This window comes from Sylvia atricapilla, chromosome 3, assembly GCF_009819655.1.
Source record: "Sylvia atricapilla isolate bSylAtr1 chromosome 3, bSylAtr1.pri, whole genome shotgun sequence".
Classification (NCBI taxonomy): Eukaryota; Metazoa; Chordata; class Aves; order Passeriformes; family Sylviidae; genus Sylvia; species Sylvia atricapilla.
In genome coordinates this window covers 113,031,111-113,048,157 of record NC_089142.1, presented here as the reverse complement: position 1 = coordinate 113,048,157, position 17,047 = coordinate 113,031,111, and the positions used below count along the sequence as shown (strand labels likewise).

The 17,047-nt window shown below is 53.2% G+C and overlaps 1 protein-coding gene across 1 annotated transcript; it reads left to right on the top strand.

Annotated features, from left to right (window-relative positions):
- The first annotated feature begins 12 nt into the window (after window positions 1-12).
- Window positions 13-16,654, top strand: PYGB (glycogen phosphorylase B). Its single transcript, XM_066316733.1, has 20 exons — window positions 13-277; window positions 2,403-2,504; window positions 4,344-4,422; window positions 5,291-5,394; window positions 6,597-6,728; window positions 8,766-8,877; window positions 9,266-9,348; window positions 10,214-10,357; window positions 10,685-10,777; window positions 10,889-11,035; window positions 11,125-11,288; window positions 11,593-11,707; window positions 12,413-12,514; window positions 12,648-12,795; window positions 13,300-13,358; window positions 14,043-14,184; window positions 14,513-14,720; window positions 15,078-15,212; window positions 15,322-15,388; window positions 15,624-16,654. The coding sequence occupies exons 1-20, from the start codon at window positions 35-37 to the stop codon at window positions 15,774-15,776; spliced, it is 2,532 nt and encodes an 843-aa protein (XP_066172830.1). The 5' UTR covers window positions 13-34; the 3' UTR covers window positions 15,777-16,654.
- Window positions 16,655-17,047: the final 393 nt, after the last annotated feature.

Genomic DNA, 17,047 nt, shown 5'->3' with positions numbered 1-17,047 from the left:
GAGGCAGCGGCGGAGCCGGCGGGGCGGCGGCGGGATGGCGGCGCCGCTGAGCGACGGGGACCGTCGGAAGCAGATCAGCGTACGGGGCATCGCGGGGCTGGGGGACGTGGCCGAGGTGCGCAAGAGCTTCAATCGCCACCTCCACTTCACCCTCGTCAAGGACCGCAACGTCGCCACCCCCCGCGACTACTACTTCGCGCTGGCCCACACGGTGCGCGACCACCTGGTGGGGCGCTGGATCCGCACCCAGCAGCACTACTACGAGCGGGACCCCAAGGTGAGCCCCGGCGGGACGAGGGGCTGGGCTGGGCGGCTGTGCCTTCGCCAAGGGTGTCTCCGTGTCTGCCTGGCAGGTGTCACTGCGGGCGTGACCCGTGGGCCTTGTCCCTTGCCTGCACCTGGCTCTGAGGCCCCTTGCCATGGCCTTGCCGTTCATGCATCTCACCGTGCTTTCTTCCCTGCGGGCGTCATGACACGTGTATCCCTCGTGCACACCCTGCTGTTGCTGTGTCCCCGGGGGCATCCCCATGGCCGTGTCCCTTGCACACACCGGCGTGGCTGGGTCCCTGTGAGCCGTGCCTCAGCTGTGTCCCTCACACACATCTTGCCATGCCCGTGTCCTCACGGACATCACTGCAACCATGTCCCTTATGCAGTTTGCCATGATTGTGTCCCTACAAACTCTTTTGCAGTCCTGTTCTACTGAACCTTGCTGCAGCATTGTTTCCCCTCAGACACCCTCATAACTGTGATCCCCTGAGCCTTGTCACAGCCGTGTCCCCTGTGGTCCCACTCTGAGCAGGTCCTTGCTGGTGCCAGCTCCTCTGCACGCTCCACCAGGGTCACGTCCTGAACTCGCTCTGCTGTGGTGCTGTTCCCTGTGGGCATCATCACCTCCGTGGCTGAGCACAGCTGTGTCTTGACTTCACTCCCGCAGAACATGCAAGCAGTTCAGCTTTCAGGCTGGAGAGGAGTTTCTTGCCTTGCGAAAACTGGACAAGCTCTCCCAGGTCACCAGACCCCGGGGTTCCTTCCCACTTACTAAGTCAGGACAATGATGCCGGAGGTGTTGGGGGCTGCAAGGTGTAATTCAGACTTAATCCTTTTGAATTAAGACCCAATCCAGCGCTTGACTGGAGAGCCCCAGAGAGCAGGTGTGTACTGAGAAAGGCACGTACCTTCCCAGGGTACAGGCAGGCAGCCACCTCCCTGAGTCAGCTCTTTTCCCAAGACGATGAATATTGCCTTGACACAAGAAACAAAGTTTCATGACGGAATAGCTGCATGTGCACGGGGAGTTTTCCTGGGGCATGGGACTCTCCCTTTTATCCTAACTCGCACAAATGTGCCCTGATCTGTACTGTAGCACCAACAGAAGGGATTGCACAGGTCTAATAAAGGCTCAGAGGAGCCTGGAGTGAGTTTGCTTACTGTCCTCTACACTTAAATTTTCACTTGAAAAATGGCTGCTGCGGGAGGCTGAAAGGAGCAGAGCATTCATGTGCAATGATTTTGGTCTTTCTGATGAGCCCCAGGGAAGAGACTGACCCTTTCAGACTCCCAGCAGAGGTGGCAAAGTGGGTAATCCTGCTGCTTAGTAGGGAGAGATCCACACTACAGTGGAAAGAGATTCACAGGAAAGCACAATTTGAAGTCAGGTTATTGTTCTGTTAAGAATTCCAGTTTATTTATAAAAATATCCATAGTGATGAATCTGAGTGAGGGCAGCAGTTTGCACAGCCTGCTTCTCATCCCACAGGCAGGCTTTCATTAGCATTTGCAGCACAGACACGGCTCCTCTCAGGCTTGGAAGGTCACTGCACAGTTGTGCCAGGAGCCCTGCCACCTATGGGACAATTTACTCGTTCAGCAGGGTGAAACAGGAGTGAAACTCGGTGTGGGGTGAACATGAGGGCCCATGAGATGGGAGTGCTGGAAAATTATTTGCAGGAAAGTGCTGGCCCTCAGCCCAGCTGGCCTGCATGGGGCAGGGGGCTTGCTCTGGCTTTTGGGAGACTGGATCAGCTTCAGGCTAGCATGGGAAAACTTTAAAAGCCCAGCGTAAACATCACCTCAGCTGAGCCTAACAGTGCATAAATATATCATTCAGCATCCTAGATAATGCTTGCCCTGAGTTAATTAGGGAAACACTTAACAGGCAGCGAGATTTTTCTATAGAAGGCTGTTGGCAGGGAGATGCGTGGTGGAGGCTTGGCCAGTGTCCCACATGAAATTCTTCTGACAAACAACTCTGGTGCGTGGTGTTCAGGAGCAGGCGCCAAAAGCTAGTCTGGGAAGACATCCCTGCTCTGGAAAATGCTTGGGTCTGCTCTTGATTTTAAGCAGCTTTGATGAAAGCCAAGTGCTCTGCTGTGTGTAAGCATTTCGCTTTGCCTCCCCAGCGCATTTACTACCTGTCCCTGGAGTTCTACATGGGTCGCACTCTGCAGAACACCATGGTGAACCTGGGCTTGCAGAATGCTTGTGATGAAGCCATTTACCAGGTAAAGTCTTGGGGGGTACCAGAGTCCCCTTGAGGCTAAACTTTCTCACACAGAGGGCTGAGTATCTTTATTTCTCAGGGCTTTGCCTGAGAAGGTTATTTGGACTATACAAAATGGAGCTTGGCTCTTTCTTCGTGTTTTTCATTCCCTAGAGAAGTCAATATGGGGGCCCTGGGGTTCCTTGGAGTTTGAGTACATTTTTTCCAAACCACCATTTCCTTGTAGTGAATGGGAGAACCCAGAAGTGTATACTGAAAACAACACCCAGTATCCTAAATGACCTGAGAGTCACAGGGTGCAAAGAGCTTTCCATTAGTAGGAGAGATGATGGTTTATCACAGGAAATGTAGTGTAATAGGAGAGATTGGGACTAGAGCAGCAAACCAAATTACAGTTCATACATTAAGGTACACAAGGCAAGCAGCAGTGCTGCCAGGTTGAAGTTAATTGGTGGGAAAGGAGAAAGGGAGGAAATAATTTGCTGGAAATAAAATGTTACCAGATGATTTCCATCTGGAAAAAAAAACCACAGCTGGTATCACCAAGGCAATCACTAATGTGAGGCCATTGTCACTTATATGGTTATTTGCAGAGATCTCTGCAACAGCACAGTGACCTTTTTTGACAGAACATGAGGTTTTTTGCTTTCTCACCGAAACGCTTTATTTCTCCCAGCTTCCCCTCTCCCCTCCTCTGCCCCACCAGACTGATCCATGTTACACTTCCTAGCAGAGGCTGGACACTTCACTGTCTCTCTAAATGAGGTACTTCAGTTGCTGCTGAAGCATCCTGGCAAGCACTTTCCCTGCCAAGGGATCAGAAGGGATTTCCAGGGAAGCACCTGTTTCCTCTCAGAGATATTGTGCCTCAGAGGGCAGGCTGGTTTTTTTCAGGGAGCATCCTCTAAGTTCCTTTTCAAGACACTTTCCAAGTGCAAATTTGGCCCGACATGCAAAGGCTTCCCTGGCTGTAGCCTCCAGCATGTGGAGCTCATCATGGCCAGTGGCCAGGTTGCTTTGGAGGTCTCATATCCAGCATGGCTCTGTCACTGAGAGAATTCATCTCAGTTTTTGTGTCCCCATCATCCTGTGTGTGAGGCTTTCCCCCCTTGTGACTGCAGACACTGAAGTGCTGGGAAAACAGTTTGAAGGGCAGCTGTGGTATTGGCCTGACACCCTGCTCTCCTCCCTGGCACCAGGGTCTGCACCTCTGGACTCCTGGAGAGTCCTTGCTGCTGGCAGCCTCAGCCTTCATCTGGCAGGGGCCCCCAGGCCATAGAACAAATGGCTCAAGAGATGCAGGCAACCACTTCCAGCCACGGACTGCAGCTAAGGAGCTCGGTGGCAGGCTGGGCAGGATGTGGGAAGCACAGAGAGTGATGGTGAATGCTGCAGTCACTGCTGCCAGCCTGGCCATGCCCTTCCTCAAGGACCTGAAGGGCATGAGCAGAGGGATGACCTCTCCTGCCCAGGCAGGACTCAGGGGTCCCTTGCACACTGGCTTGACCATTCCCCCATATTGTCTCCAGTGTCAGGGTTGGTCAAAGGGTATCCTGCCCTGAGGGGGCTGCCAGGACATGAGTGTTTTGTCTGGAGTCTTTAAGGAAACCTTCTTCATGGGAAAGCAATATCTGGTGATGGGCAAAATTGTTTTCCAATCGATTGGGCTGCCCAAGGACTAAGGACTGGTGAGATTCTTTGTGCGGAGGGATGCAGAGACCTTGTGGGTTTAATTTCCCTTGGTGTGGGTGGTTATGGGATGTGTTTGTCTGCCTTGGAGAGCAGCTCAGGACATGGGGTTTGTTTGGTGACATGTTCTGCTGTGGTTGTTCCCCAATAGCTGGGTTTGGATTTGGAGGAGCTGGAAGAAATTGAAGAAGATGCTGGACTGGGAAATGGAGGCCTGGGCCGCCTGGCAGGTAATACAGGGGAAGGGGAGTTCTCTCCTCATGCAGAATGCGTGGGGAGCCAGGGTGGGGATAGCTGTCACACCTTCACCACTGGCATCTGCCCTCTGGACCTTCAGCAGTGTGGGGCCCTCCTGCCTGCTTCTGGCTGGCCAGAAACATCCCCTCCCCAGTGAGAGCACCCTGGAGCTGCAGGTGTGTGTTCCACAGTGCAGCAGGCAGGGCTGCGGCTGCAAGAGGCTGGCTGGAGCCTTCCTCCTTACCTCCCCGTGAAATCTCTCACTTCTCACAAGCACTCAGCAGCTCTCACACAGGCAGATTGTTGACTGCTATTTTAGTCTGCCTGTCCTGTGGGACAGCTGGAGACGAGAGCTCGGAGTCATGCTGCGGCTGATCTTTACCAGAACTGCCTGAATGGAGGGCTGGAAGGGTTTCCTTTGGAAGCAATAATAGTTAAGTGGCTGGTGGTGCAGCAGGTTGGGGTCAGAAGCTCTGCTTTACTGGGCAGGCTTAAAGCAAGGCAAGTTTAGAAGAGCTCTCACAGCAACAAAGGTGGATTTGGGGTTTTGGTGACTTGTCCTTGTCACCTACAATTTTGGGATTTTGTGGTCACTCAGCAGGACATGCATATAGCACATGTCTGCACCCCTGCTGCAGACTGTCTCCTTGTCTCCCCTCTGCACATGGGTTTCCTCTGAGTAATAAATGTTTCCAGCAGCGCTGTTGTGGCAGCTCCTCGTCTCCATTCACAGCACACTGTAGCACATGCAGTAAGCGAGGAGTGAGGTTCCTTGCAGAGTGCCCATGCTCTGCTTCTGTTTCCTGGGCCCTTACAGCCTATTTCCTGAGCCCTGACAGCCTGTTTCATTGATCCTTACAGCCTGTTTCCTGGACTCCATGGCCACACTGGGGCTAGCAGCGTATGGTTACGGCATCCGCTACGAGTTTGGGATCTTCAACCAGAAGATTGTCGATGGCTGGCAGGTACTTGGCAAACTCAGGTTCCTCTTTCTCCATCTGTTTGATGCTGTGGACAAGGCCTGGATGTAAAAGGCACTGCAGTGCCTTGAGCTGCTTCTAAACTGGGCATTTGAGTCCATCACTTAGCAAGATGATGTGGGAGTTGAGCCACAGGGCATAGCTGAGACCAGAGGTCTGAGACCAGAGTCCCATCCAACTTGGCAGTAAGTCAGCAAAGCAGTCAGACTAGGGGTGGAGATGTATCTAAATACTTCAGGAAGGTGTCTGGCGAAGGATGTGTTTGATCATGATGGAACATAGGCAAGTGCCTGGGGTGATTGCTGCTCCTGTGGGCTCCCTGGTCAGTGGCAGACAGGGCTTAAACAGGCATTTTCCTGTAGCATTAGAGATCATACTATTTTTCAGTGAAAATAGGCTGAAAAACTGTTCCAGCTGGAAAAGGTTTTCATTAGGAGACTTGCCTTGTTTCAGAGTACAAAGTATGTTAAGTATGTTTTTCCCTTTAAAATACCACTCTGTAAGTCAGGGACGGTGAGAGGTTTGACGGTTGTTTTTTTACTGCTTCTCCACAAAGAGGCTGCAATGCTAGGCCCCATAAATGGTGAAAACAGGGAGGGGGAACCTTCCCTTGTATTTGACTTCATGTTTCTTAAAAAAGAACAGTGGTGGTGGCATGCTGGGCCCTCCCCCCCCCGCCCCCATCTTGTCCTTCCTTGTCCCACTATCTCCTTCCTTTAAGTCATTTCCTCTGATGGATTCACTTTGCTCCCATTGCCACAGCTGTGAGCTGAGAGGAGAAAACCGTCTGTGGCAGAGGGCAGAGCAGTTAACAAGACCTGGCTTACAGGGTGTGGCTTGTGGCCAGGAGCAATGCCACTGGGTGCCACATCGCACATATCTCACAATATCCACAGTCAAACTGGATGTAATGGGCTGGAGACAGACCCAGTGCAGTGGTCTGTGCAGTTTGAATGGCTTAAACATTAACAAAGGTCCGTAGAGGCTGATTGATTTATACCAGCTGGGATGCAGTCATCCAAGTATTGGAAAGCCCAGTTATCCTCTAGAGGCCTCTGCATATGCATTTTTAAAGCCAGCTCACTGCAGCTTTGCTTTCGGAGTGGTCCCCCTTCGGGGAGCCGTGTTCAGCCTTCCCTGGGAGGCACCAGGCTGTCCTGGAGCCATTCCTGTGTGTGCCCCCGCAGGTGGAGGAGGCGGATGACTGGCTGCGCTACGGAAACCCCTGGGAGAAGGCCCGCCCCGAGTACATGCTCCCGGTGCACTTCTACGGCCGCGTGGAGCACAGCCCCGACGGCGTCAAGTGGATTGACACGCAGGTACTGCCGTCTGCTCCCTGCTGGGCTGGGGACGGCCAGCCAGGGGAGCCTCAGGGTCTTTGCTTCTCTCCCAGACCGGCCAAACTCCCTCTGCTACCCTTGCAGTTACACAGGTGACTTCGTAGCCTGTGGGGTTGGAGGAAATAAAAGCTTTTGTTGAATTGCTGCAGCTGGATTTGAGAAAAAAAAAGAGATCTGTTGATCTCCAGGGCAGAGCCCTGCAGTCTTGCATGGATTTATGTTAGAGGAGAATTGTAGGCTCCTTCCACATTGCTCCAGGCCATTGCTCACTCACACCCTGTAGATAATCAGGTGGTTCTGATGCTGCTGCTGTGCAGCATCCCATGGGTGTTTAATTCTTGTCTTTCCCAGAGCAGCCCAATGAGCAGAGTGGTGCCAGGGAGGGCTGGAGGTGTAGATTCTATTCTCCAGTCTGCCTGGAGGCCTCATTTTGTGGCATCATGGAGCACAAACACTCCTTCAGCCTCTTCCACAGCTGAGGAGGTAATGCTGTACTTCAGGAGTTCGTGCTTGTTCAGGCTGCTGCATCATAGGTGCATTTCCATCTCACTGCTAACAAAGGCACAGGTTTATTAAAAGGATTGAAGATGCTTCTTCTCTGTAAGCACTGCTCAGGGTGGAGGAAGGGAGGACAATTAATTTCTCTGTGATTCAGGGAGATGACCTAGCCTTGTTCCCATAATGTTCAGCAGTCTCTCAGCCTGATGAACCAGCTCAGTTCATCCAGGGAGCTCACAGTCACAGAGCTCAGCCATTCTCTTCAGCACCAAGAGCTGAAGCTCAGTTACAGAGTCACCTGGGCCTGCTCAGAGGAGAAACAAACCATTTTATTTCTGGTTCTCAGAGGCCGTGCATTGACTTAGGCCATTGCCAGGGTCACAGTGAGGTTCAACACCACAGCCTCAGCACAGGGAACATCCTGGAACACTGTGCCAGAGCTCTCTGGCCCCCAAGTGCAGCAGGCATCCATTTGGGGACCAAGTGCCATTGCATTTCAGCATGCCTTTCTTCTGATCCTGCTGGCAGTCTGGGGCTTCAGGGGTCTCAAACACTGCTTCCTACAAGGGGGTGAGTTTTCAGATAGTGCTGCTAAGGGAACAAGTTGGAAAGGTTCAAAAAAGCCAAAGATTCAGTCTCCAAATATAGAATGGCTGAGTTCATGTGATGTGTGCTCGTCCCTGGGCAGGTTTCCTGCCTGCTTCCATGTTGGGAGCTGGTCACAGCAGCTTGGAGGGCCTGAGCTCTTGCTGATTCTCCCCAGAGAGGAGGTGTTGCTGATGCCAGCACCAAGAGGCTGTTCCGGACCTCAGAACATGCTGATCTGCCAAGGTTTTCCCTGCTGTGTGAGCTGGGAGCTCCAGAGTTACTCCCTGTAGCTATGTCTGCAGCCTCCTGAGACTTAAGCATCATCTGCAAACTGCACAAAGAATTTCACATTCATGCTCAGTTCAGGTGCTGGAGATCGCAGTGGAGTTATCCAGGCAGGTTCAACAAGCCCTGAATATTGGGTGGATGGCTCTGGAAGTGTGCTGCAGTTGTAGGGTTTGGTCCTGGCAGGTTGCAAAAGGCTAATGGGCAGAATTCAGGCTGTGGAGTTAATCCCAGATGGAAACACAAAGGTCCAAGCTGCCCTGGCCCTACCCCAGCACAGACAATCACAGTGGGCAGCTGAGGGTTCCTTCAGTGTTCTGATAGGTACCCAAGTTGGTACAGGAAGGTCAGCAGGTTTCTTTCTTTCTCTCTTGCACTTCATGGATGGGGTTGTAACTCAGTTGGTCAGTAAAGCTCCAGACAGCTCTGGTTCCCCTATAAATGCTTTCCTAGTAGGTGGTGGAAGTGCCCATGACAGCAGGGAAGTCTGTGAAGCTCAGCAGGTGTATTTTAGTGAGGTGGGATTCTATCCACCTCCAGGACTTGTCTTTGTCCTCTGGATTCTTCCTGCAGAGGTTTCAGCCACTCTCCCACCTCCTCTGAGGCCACTGTGCTGTAACCAGAGAGGAATATTGTCCTTTTCAGGTTGTCCTTGCCATGCCGTACGACACTCCAGTGCCTGGATACAAGAACAACACTGTGAACACCATGAGACTCTGGTCTGCCAAGGCACCAAATGACTTCAACCTCCAGGAGTGTAAGTGATGTCCCTGCACTGCCTCTTCTCTGGCCAGGCTGGGACACAGCTGTCCCTTTGTGCATGGCACCTGGCACAGCACTTCACATCTGGCCTGCTTTGTGTTTATCTCATAGCTATCTCCAAAACACAGCACTGTGTGTACATCCATGAATCACACTCTTCCCCACCTGCTTCCAGGGCCCTCATACACCAGGACACCCACCCATCTCCTCTTGCCACTCTAGTGCCTTTCACACATGTACATTCCCATCCTGTTCCAGTAATAGCAGCCTGAATATTCCTGTTAAAAAACCTCTCTGCAAGAGAAGAGGAAGAAGTGTTGTGTCAGGGACATGCCTGAATCTCTACAGCTGTTGCAGTGCTGTGTGTATTTCTCTCCCCGCAGTCAATATGGGTGACTACATCGAGGCAGTGTTGGACAGAAACCTGGCAGAAAACATATCCAGAGTCCTGTACCCAAATGATAATGTGAGTGACTTGCTTGCCTCTTCCCTGTTGCACAGAATCATCCTTCCTGCAGTTGTATCTCCTTGTTTGCAAACACTGGAAGGTCATGGCCATCTGATGATTGTTGCTGTGCTTTAATACATTAGGTTGTCCCTATAATTTCCAGGGAACAGGTATGGCTCTGCCGGCTCCAGAGGGTCTCTGCTGACTGGTTGGCAGCTAAGAGTCTGGCCCACATGGTGTAACTGCTCTGTTCCATGCTGCAGGAAGGGGAGGACATCACTCCTTTAACTTCAAGGCAGTTGCCAGTCTACACAGGGGGGACTCATTTCCTTCCCCAGTTCAAAGGATTTCTCACTGCAAGGGCTGTCCCAGGCCAAGCACTCACTGAGCTCTGGGTCCAAAAGGGAAGAGTCCTCCTATCTAGTCATGGGTTGGCATCTGCTGGAAAAGCAAATCCCCTGCCCTTTACCCCACACCCTGTCAAACCTGCTGGTGTTTTAAAATAGATCGGCACAAAGCACGGTGTGTGTGAGGCAGCTGGTGTGTCCTGGCTATTGCAGAGAGCCCAAAATCCTTTGTCCAAAAACCCTGCAAAGGATTTTTCCGTGAGGGAAGGAGCTGTGCTGGCTCTGTAGGAGTACCATGGATGGGGCAGGCTCTGCTTCTCTGGAAGCAGCTGTTTGGGATGCCAAGCCCCTTGTGAGTCCCTACAGCTGCTGTCCTCCTCAGAGATGTATGATAAACATCCACGTTTGCCCTGGTGAGGAGCCAAACGTGTGAAGCCTGTTGGGAAGCCCCTTGAGCTGGAGAGGAGCATCTCCAGGGCTTTGGCTGCCAGGTGGGGATGGCAGCTGCAGCTCTGATGTGGTGCCCTTGCTTGCAGTTCTTTGAAGGCAAGGAGCTGCGGCTGAAGCAGGAGTACTTCGTGGTGGCTGCAACCCTCCAGGACATCATCCGCCGCTTCAAGTCCTCCAAATTTGGCTGCCGAGACCCTGTGAGGACGTGCTTTGAAACCTTCCCAGACAAGGTGAGATGCTGGGGAAATGTCAGCCAGATCTGCCTCTCATGAGGGAAAGCAGGATGCCCAGGACTAAATGGGGACATTTGTACAAACACCCTGGCAATTTGGGTTGTGGAAACATGATCTCCAGACGTCTTTTCCCAGGGAAAAAAATGTAATCTGGAACAAAACTTGAAAAGTTTGAATAGCTCCATTACTGAGAGGTCTGTCTGTTTCTGGGTTGTGAGTCATGAGAAGAGCCATGGGGCTGACCCTTACCCCGACCCCATGCACGCAGGGCATTGTCACAGTCCTGTCACTGCCAGCACTGAGACCAGCAAGTCTGTGTTGCAGGTGGCTATTCAGCTAAATGACACCCACCCTGCCCTGTCCATACCAGAGCTGATGAGGATCCTGGTGGATGTGGAGAAAGTGGACTGGGACAAGGTGAGCAGAGCTGGGAGGACCATGCTGAACCTTGCAGGGAGAGGACCTGTGGGATTTCCTTTTCCCTCCTGGCCTGAGTGCACATGCATTAACCTGCTATGTGTAATGCAGGCTTGGGAGATCACAAAGAGGACCTGTGCCTACACTAACCACACCGTGCTGCCTGAGGCCCTGGAGCGCTGGCCGGTCTCCATGTTTGAGAAGCTGCTGCCGCGGCATCTGGAGATCATTTACGCCCTCAACCAAATGCACCTGGATGTAAGGGCCGGGTCCCAGGCTGTGGGAGCTCTGATTTAGGGTGGGAATGCTGCTGTGGCTGTGTCACCCACGTCCCTGTCCCTGTGCAGCATGTGGCAGCGCTGTACCCCGGGGACATCGACCGTCTGCGGAGGATGTCGGTGATCGAGGAGGGCGACTGCAAACGCATCAACATGGCTCATCTTTGCGTCATCGGCTCCCACGCCGTCAACGGTGTCGCCCGCATCCACTCCGACATCGTTAGGAACTCGGTGTGAGTTGAGACACACAGCCATGCTTCCTCCTGCTCACTGGGCTGTGCCTGCCAGCTGGAAGGGTTAGCTGGGGCAGCAGGGTGTCCAGGCCTGCTTGGGGTGCCCTGCTGGGGAGACCCTCTCCCTTTGGAGCTGGTGAAACTCTTGGTGGTGCAGCTGAGGAAGGGGGTGAGAGGCAGCAAAGAGTTCACAGCTGTTACAGGGAGATTGACAGAGCCTGCCCTGAGTCAGAAGCACACACTGGGGGGGCCCAGATGTAGCTCTGGGTGGTGGTGGGTGGCTCAGAGCTGCCTGGTGTTTCAGGTTCAAGGATTTCTATGAGCTGGAGCCAGAAAAGTTTCAGAACAAGACCAATGGGATCACGCCGAGGCGCTGGCTCCTGCTGTGCAACCCAGGACTGGCTGACATTATTGCTGAGGTGAGTGGTGAGCAAGTGAGGTGAGGGGCTGAGCATGATCCCTTTGGTCACCTCTTCTTGTGGTCTCCTCAGCCCCGAGGCTGACACCTGGCAGCTCTGTGTGGACAGCCTGAGAGGACCACGCTGTGGTACATGTAGGTGTGAGATTGGCTGTGCTCTAAAGCTGATGGTGAAGAGTTGGCCAAAAAATGCTGTGCAAATCTGGATCTGATCCTTGATTTCGTGGGGACTGCACACAGGCACAACCACAGGGTGTCTGGAGAAGTGTTCAGCTTCATGAGCACAAAGGAGCTCCACCCTTGGGGGCCCAGCCCCAGTTCTGTCCCTTGTATTTCCCAGGCCCTTTAGGACAGGTTTTTACATCACCCTGCAACATGCTATGGCAGAATATCATCCTGCAGTTAAATGTACCTTGATATCCTGCCCATCAGTTTTTCCAGCTGCCAGGAGGCCATGGCACATGGCACATATCCTCCCTCTTCCTGCTAAAACTCCTTGAGAGAGGGGGACTTGTCCAAATTTTTGCAAGTGACCTGTTTCCATTGGGCTTCTTTAAGACACAGAGAAGTAACTTCACAATAAGAAACCATGCCCTTTTCCTGGCCGCACTGCCTCTTGCAGTTCCCAGTGGGACTGTGCCACCTCTGCTGGGGAAGGTGTGGACTGGGGGAAGTGTCTCATGACGTTCCTGGTTTGTTGTTTCAGAAAATTGGGGAAGGCTTTATCACAGATCTGAGCCAGCTGAAGAAGCTACTGGAGTTCATCGATAATGAGACTTTCATCAGGGATGTGGCAAAGGTCAAGCAGGTAACATGCACTGGAGGTGGCTTGTCGGGAGAAGGCTAAAAGCACCATGCTGCCAGGAACATCCTAGCAGCAAATCCTCACTTGTGATGCAAGACCTGGCAACTCATGTCTGTTCCTCATATTTTTCTGCCAGGAGAACAAGCTGAAGTTTGCAGCCTACCTGGAGGAGCAGTACAAAGTGAAGATCAACCCTACATCCATGTTTGATGTCCAGGTGAAGCGAATCCACGAGTACAAGCGGCAGCTGCTGAACTGCCTGCATGCCATCACCCTCTACAACCGTGAGTCCCCCAGCCTCTCACTGCCAGGGCTCCACTCCAGGAGGGAAGACAGAGTGTCTGAAGTATCATGCAGAGCTCTGGGGAAAAGCTCACAGCCCAAATCTCCAGCCCAGGTCACCTGCACACCTGTTCTGCTGGTGTTGAGACTGACCTGGTGCAAGTTAAGACCCCATTTCCCTTTGTATACTTGGGGCCCCTGCCCATTCCCAAAGGGGGACAAGTCATTGGAGCTCTGCATTGTTCTGGCTTGAGGAGTTCTCCAAGGATCTGAATCCCCATTGGCCATTTTTTGCCCACCACAGCTCCAGAAGATGTCTGGTTGGGCTTCACAGTCCTGCAAATTTGATGGGTTCTTGTGACGTGGGTGGAGGTCCCAGCCCTGATCCAGGCAGTAAACTCTGCCCACTTTATCTTCAGTTCTGAAGATGTTTAATATTTTTTTTAAGATCAAGTTTGAGCTTTCAAATTTGAAAAAATGTTGAAGAAAGATCCCTGCTCTTTCAGGCATCAGATGTAATCCATCCAAATCCTTTGTACCCAGGACCATTATGATCGGAGGAAAGGTAACCTGCATTCCAGACTTGGTGCATGTGGCTCGGGGGATGGGTGAGGAAGGTCCTGTCCCCTTTCTGTGGCTTTGCTGGGCCTGCTGTAGATTAGCCAGCAGCAGGGAACACCTCCATGGACCAACAGGGAGCAAGGCTCCATCACTATTACCTCATGGCTCAGGACTTCTCGTCCCAATAGGGTGTTTTTCCTAATTCAGGGCTAGAAGAATTAGGATTGTTCAGGCTCTGGGGAGACTTTATCGTAGTCTTTCAGTACTTGAAGCGGGCCTTTTAAGAAAGATGGGGACAAATGTTTTAGCAGGACCTGTTGTGATAGGACAAGGGATAGTGGTTTTAAATTGAAGAACGGTTAATTTAGATTAAATCTAAGGTGGGAATTTTTTCAGTGTGGTGACCCACTGGAACAGGTTGCCCCAAGGTGATACCTGCTCCATCTCTGGAAACATTCAAGGTAGTTTGGGTGGGACTGTCAGCAACCTGGTCTAGTTGATGTCTCTGCTGATTGCAAGGGAGTTGACTAGCTGCCTTTAAAGGTCCTTTTACCCAAACCATTCTGTGATTGCGTGTGAACAGCAAGAGGTGAGGCTCAGACTCGCTGCATTGAGGACCCCACACTGGCATCTCTCATGCTCTCCCTTCCTTAAAAGCCTTCCCCATTTCTGGGCTGCTCTTCTTCAGGCGGCCCCTGGCTACCACATGGCCAAGATGATCATCAAACTCATCACATCCGTTGGTGAGGTCATCAACAACGACCCCTATGTGGGGGACAAGCTCAAGGTCATCTTCCTGGAGAACTACCGGGTATCCTTGGCTGAAAAGGGTATGTCTGGTCTTCTGTAAGCACGTGTCCTAAGTTGGGCTCAGATGTCCCAGCTGAGCCCAGGAATGGGCTGGCCTGAAGAGGCAGTTGTGGCAGGACACCTGGCTGTCCCCTAGGGAGAGCCTGAAGGCTCCCTCCACACAGGGCAGGAATCCAGCTGCCTGCAGGAGTGGCAGCAGCTGCATGGGGTCATGGCAAAGCTGAGCCTAGCCCCAGAGTTGTGTGTGGGCTGAGGGCGAGGTCAAAGGGCCGCTGGCAAATGCCAGTCCAGGTTGTGGGGAGCTGCAATGGGCCAAGGACTAACTCCCACCTCTCTTGCACCTGGCAGTGATCCCAGCAGCGGATCTCTCCCAGCAGATCTCCACAGCTGGCACGGAAGCCTCAGGTACTGGCAACATGAAGTTCATGGTGAACGGGGCCCTCACCATTGGCACCATGGACGGGGCCAACGTGGAGATGGCTGAGGAGGCAGGCGAAGAAAATCTCTTCATATTTGGCATGCGGGTGGAGGACGTGGAGGCCCTGGATCGGAAAGGGTTGGTGCACACCAGGCCTCGTCAGATGGGGATGCAGGGCCGTGTTCTCTGGGAGGGACACCTTCCTCTCTGGGCAGCTCTGGAGCAGGAAAAAGCAGGGGTCTAGAGGCAATCTTTGCCTTGTGCTGTAAGGATTCAGCTGGCCCAGAGCACAGTGGCTGTGAGTGGGACATGGCACAAAGTGTATCAGACAGGGCTGCTGGTCAGAGCCAGGAGCAGGGTGCTCTGATGGACACAGCCCTGGGAGCAAGGCCTCTCCCCCAGGAGCTGTACCACATCCCTGCCTGCCCCCCTGCCCCAGCCAGGAGGGCCCCAGGGGGAGTAGCAGTGTCCAGAGCCCATGTGTGCTGCACCCAGGTACAACGCCCGGGAGTACTACGAGAGCCTGCCCGAGCTGCGCCAGGCCATTGACCAGATCAGCAGCGGCTTCTTCTCCCCTCGAGACCCCAGCTGCTTCAGGGACGTTGTGAACATGCTCATGTACCACGACAGGTGAGTCCTGGGAAGCATCCCTGCACAGGTGGGAGCCCTGCCTGCTCATGGGAGGATGTCTGTCCTGCCCTGAAGGCAAACCCCAGCCAGACTCTGCTTTGGGTTTCAGGTTTAAGGTGTTTGCAGACTATGAGGCCTACATTAAGTGCCAAGGGCAAGTGGACCAGCTGTTCATGGTAAGACACACCCACTGCTACGTGGGAAGGCTGGGGGTCACTGGGATGAGTGTGCTCCGGTGGAGCCCTTCTTATGGACACTGGAGTATGTGGGTGCCCTGGGGCAGGGTAAGGCAGGTTGGGCTGCTTCAGCAGCTCCACACCACAGTGTTTTTAACCAGCCAGTCAGTGCCCTGCAAGCCAGGACAGAGCTGGGTGAGCAGCTGAGTACTGACATTGCCTCTCCTCTTTCCAGGATCCCCGGGAATGGACGAGGAAAGTCATCAGAAACATTGCGTGCTCGGGCAAGTTCTCCAGTGACAGAACCATCACGGAGTATGCCCGTGAGATCTGGGGGGTGGAGCCTTCTGCCACAGCAATCCCCCCTCCTAACCTCCCCCGAAATTGATGCAAGCACCTGGGGAAGGAAGGAGGGATATGCTTCCATCGCAGGAGGCCTCACCTGCATTTCACCACCAGTCAGATGGGCTCAGCTCTGCAGAACCAAGGTCTTTCCCTCAGGGGGATTAGAAGGATGCTCTGAGGAGTCCTCACTGAGGAACAAGAGCTGGGGCGAAGGAGAAAGGACCTTGTGTTTGCACCTACCTAGCCTGCATGTGCTGCATAGTGCTTTTAGTGAGATGGCCATGGATCAGTCTTCCATGGCTGTGCTCCGTGCTTAACAAGGGCTTTCCAAGTAAACCCTCCCCTCCCCGCTGTGTGCAAGGGCCTGGCCTCCTTGACCCTGCCCCACAAAGTAGGATTAGCCAACACTGAGCGTGTTTTTCTCCTCCAGGGCTCTGCCAGGCCCAAAGCTGGGGGAGAGAGAGACCAATTCCTGCCCATCCCCTTCCCCCGTACCACCTAAAGAAAGGGGGGGCTGGCTGTGACAGCAGCTGGCCCCAGGGCAGGCACCAATGTCAAACACTGTGCCACAAGCAGGAGAGCCTGGCATCAGCCACTTCCTTGCCACAGAGCTTACTGTAGCCTCCTACCACACCACTTTCTTAACTAAAGGCCCAGTAACCAAGCCACTCCAGGGATTTTTAGCCTCCATGTCTGCATAGGGAGGGCTGTACCTGCCACTGCTGGCTCTTGGCTCTGCAGGTACAGCTGGGTGCTGGGTGCTGCTCAGGGGGTGAACAGGGATCACATCCTCTGTTAGCAGGGTCATGGTGCTCCACATGTCCTTCCCAGTGCTGGGGTCACAATTAACACCCATAGTGCTGCGTAGTGCACCAGTACTGCCCTGTTTGACACCAACTCATTAAAACAACCTGAACACCTGCTGGTTTGACTTTGGACTGACTTGTGACTACTCCATGCCTCTGGGTTCAGGTTGCAGCAAGTTCAGGCCACAGTGCCTGAATCACTGCTGTCCTTCCCCAGCTGTAGCTTCGTGGTTTTAGTCTCTTGCAGCTGGCAGGATGTTGGCACCACCATGGGGGGGGAACATGCCCCTGCCAGACTGACTCTGCACTGGGGTGGGGTTTAGTGTTGGGATTGCCCTGCAAATGGCACACAGGGCTTCTGAGCTAGAAATCACACAGGCAGTTCCTATCTCCCCCAGTCCCATGGGAAAAGCAGAGGCTCAGCTGCAGCCAAAGTACAGGCACAGACCCTCTGGGCTCCAGCAGAGTCGCTCTCCTAAAGCTGGTGGCAGTCACAAACATTTACCCA

Coding starts and splice junctions, on each gene's coding strand:
- PYGB (XM_066316733.1), top strand. CDS start 35: ATGGCGGCGCCGCTGAGCGACGGGGACCGTCGGAAGCAGATCAGCGTA. Junction 278..2,402: donor ACTACGAGCGGGACCCCAAG/GTGAGCCCCGGC, acceptor TTGCCTCCCCAG/CGCATTTACTACCTGTCCCT. Junction 14,721..15,077: donor GAGGCCCTGGATCGGAAAGG/GTTGGTGCACAC, acceptor TGCTGCACCCAG/GTACAACGCCCGGGAGTACT.